This window comes from Myotis davidii, unplaced genomic scaffold, assembly GCF_000327345.1.
Source record: "Myotis davidii unplaced genomic scaffold, ASM32734v1 scaffold954, whole genome shotgun sequence".
Taxonomy (NCBI): Eukaryota; Metazoa; Chordata; class Mammalia; order Chiroptera; family Vespertilionidae; genus Myotis; species Myotis davidii.
The window spans coordinates 499,648-500,708 of NW_006285487.1; the positions used below are offsets into that span (position 1 = coordinate 499,648).

Below are 1,061 nucleotides of genomic sequence, written 5' to 3' on the forward strand. Positions count from 1 at the left end.
CACCACTGCTCCAGATGAAGTGTCTGTAAGTGGAGGGCAGCCTTGGGGGGCTTGGAGTAGATGGGCGGGGTGCGGGGGAGCCGAGCCCAGGCTGGGGAGGGGCTGTTTGCACTGGGTGAGGTCTCTGGGGGCCTTGTCCATCCTTCTGGGCTTCCCTGAGCGCTGGGTCCCCAGTCCTGAGAGGGTGGGACGAGAGAGACTCCATCCACCACTTATCCGGCTTGCACTGCCCCTGCTCTGGGTGGGGGGAGAGGAGGAGGTAGAAGGGACGCACGAGTTTTAAGTGTCCCGTCCTGCCCACCCTGGGTCCAGGTGAACCTTCTGCGGAGGATGCAGGTGTCGGGCGTGGTGACGCAGGGCGCCAGCCGCGCAGGCAGAGCCGAGTATGTGAAGGTGTTCAAGGTGGCGCACAGCCTCGACGGGAAAAGGTTCAGGTTCATCCAGGACGGGAACTCAGGAGACAAGGTGAGGCCGCCTGGGCCGTGAGGAAGGGCTGTGGTCGCCGCCCGGGGCTCCAGCGTTGTTCGAGGGCCACCCCCTGAGGCGAGGGTGGGTAGCCTGGGTGATTGGCCATGAGGGGAGCTGGGGTCTTCAAGGGCATCTTTGCTCCCAGAAATTGGGAAACCCAGATTTATTCCCATGTTTTGTGGTTACAAGTAAATCGCCTCACTTTATTTATTATCATTATTATTTTTTTTTTCTTATCCTTTGGCTATATACCCAGAAGTGGGATTGATGGAGCGTATGATAGTTCTAGTTCTAATTTTTTTTAAAGGTTTTTATTTTGTTGTTGTTGTTAATTCTCACTCAAGGATATTTGTCCATTGATATTTTTAAAAAATATATATTTGATTGATTTCAGAGAGGAAGGGAGAGGGAGAGAGAAACATTAATGATGAGAGAGAATCATGGAGCGGCTGCCTCCTGCAGGCCCCACACTGGGGATGGAGCCCGCAACCCAGGCATGTGCCCTGACCGGGAATCGAACCATGACTTCCTGGTTCCACACCTGCTGGGCTCCATTGGTTTTTTGAGAGAGTGGAAGGGAGTGGGAGAGACAG

At 54.6% G+C, this 1,061-nt stretch overlaps 1 protein-coding gene across 1 annotated transcript in view; it reads left to right on the plus strand.

The window, feature by feature from the left end:
- Positions 1–1,061, plus strand: part of MFGE8 (milk fat globule-EGF factor 8 protein) — a 37,080-nt gene that overhangs the window by 26,882 nt on the left and 9,137 nt on the right. Inside the window, exon 6 of the mRNA XM_006756285.2 lies at positions 313–465. Within this exon, the coding sequence (XP_006756348.1) occupies positions 313–465 (153 nt within the window). The remainder of the gene's footprint in view (positions 1–312; positions 466–1,061) is intronic.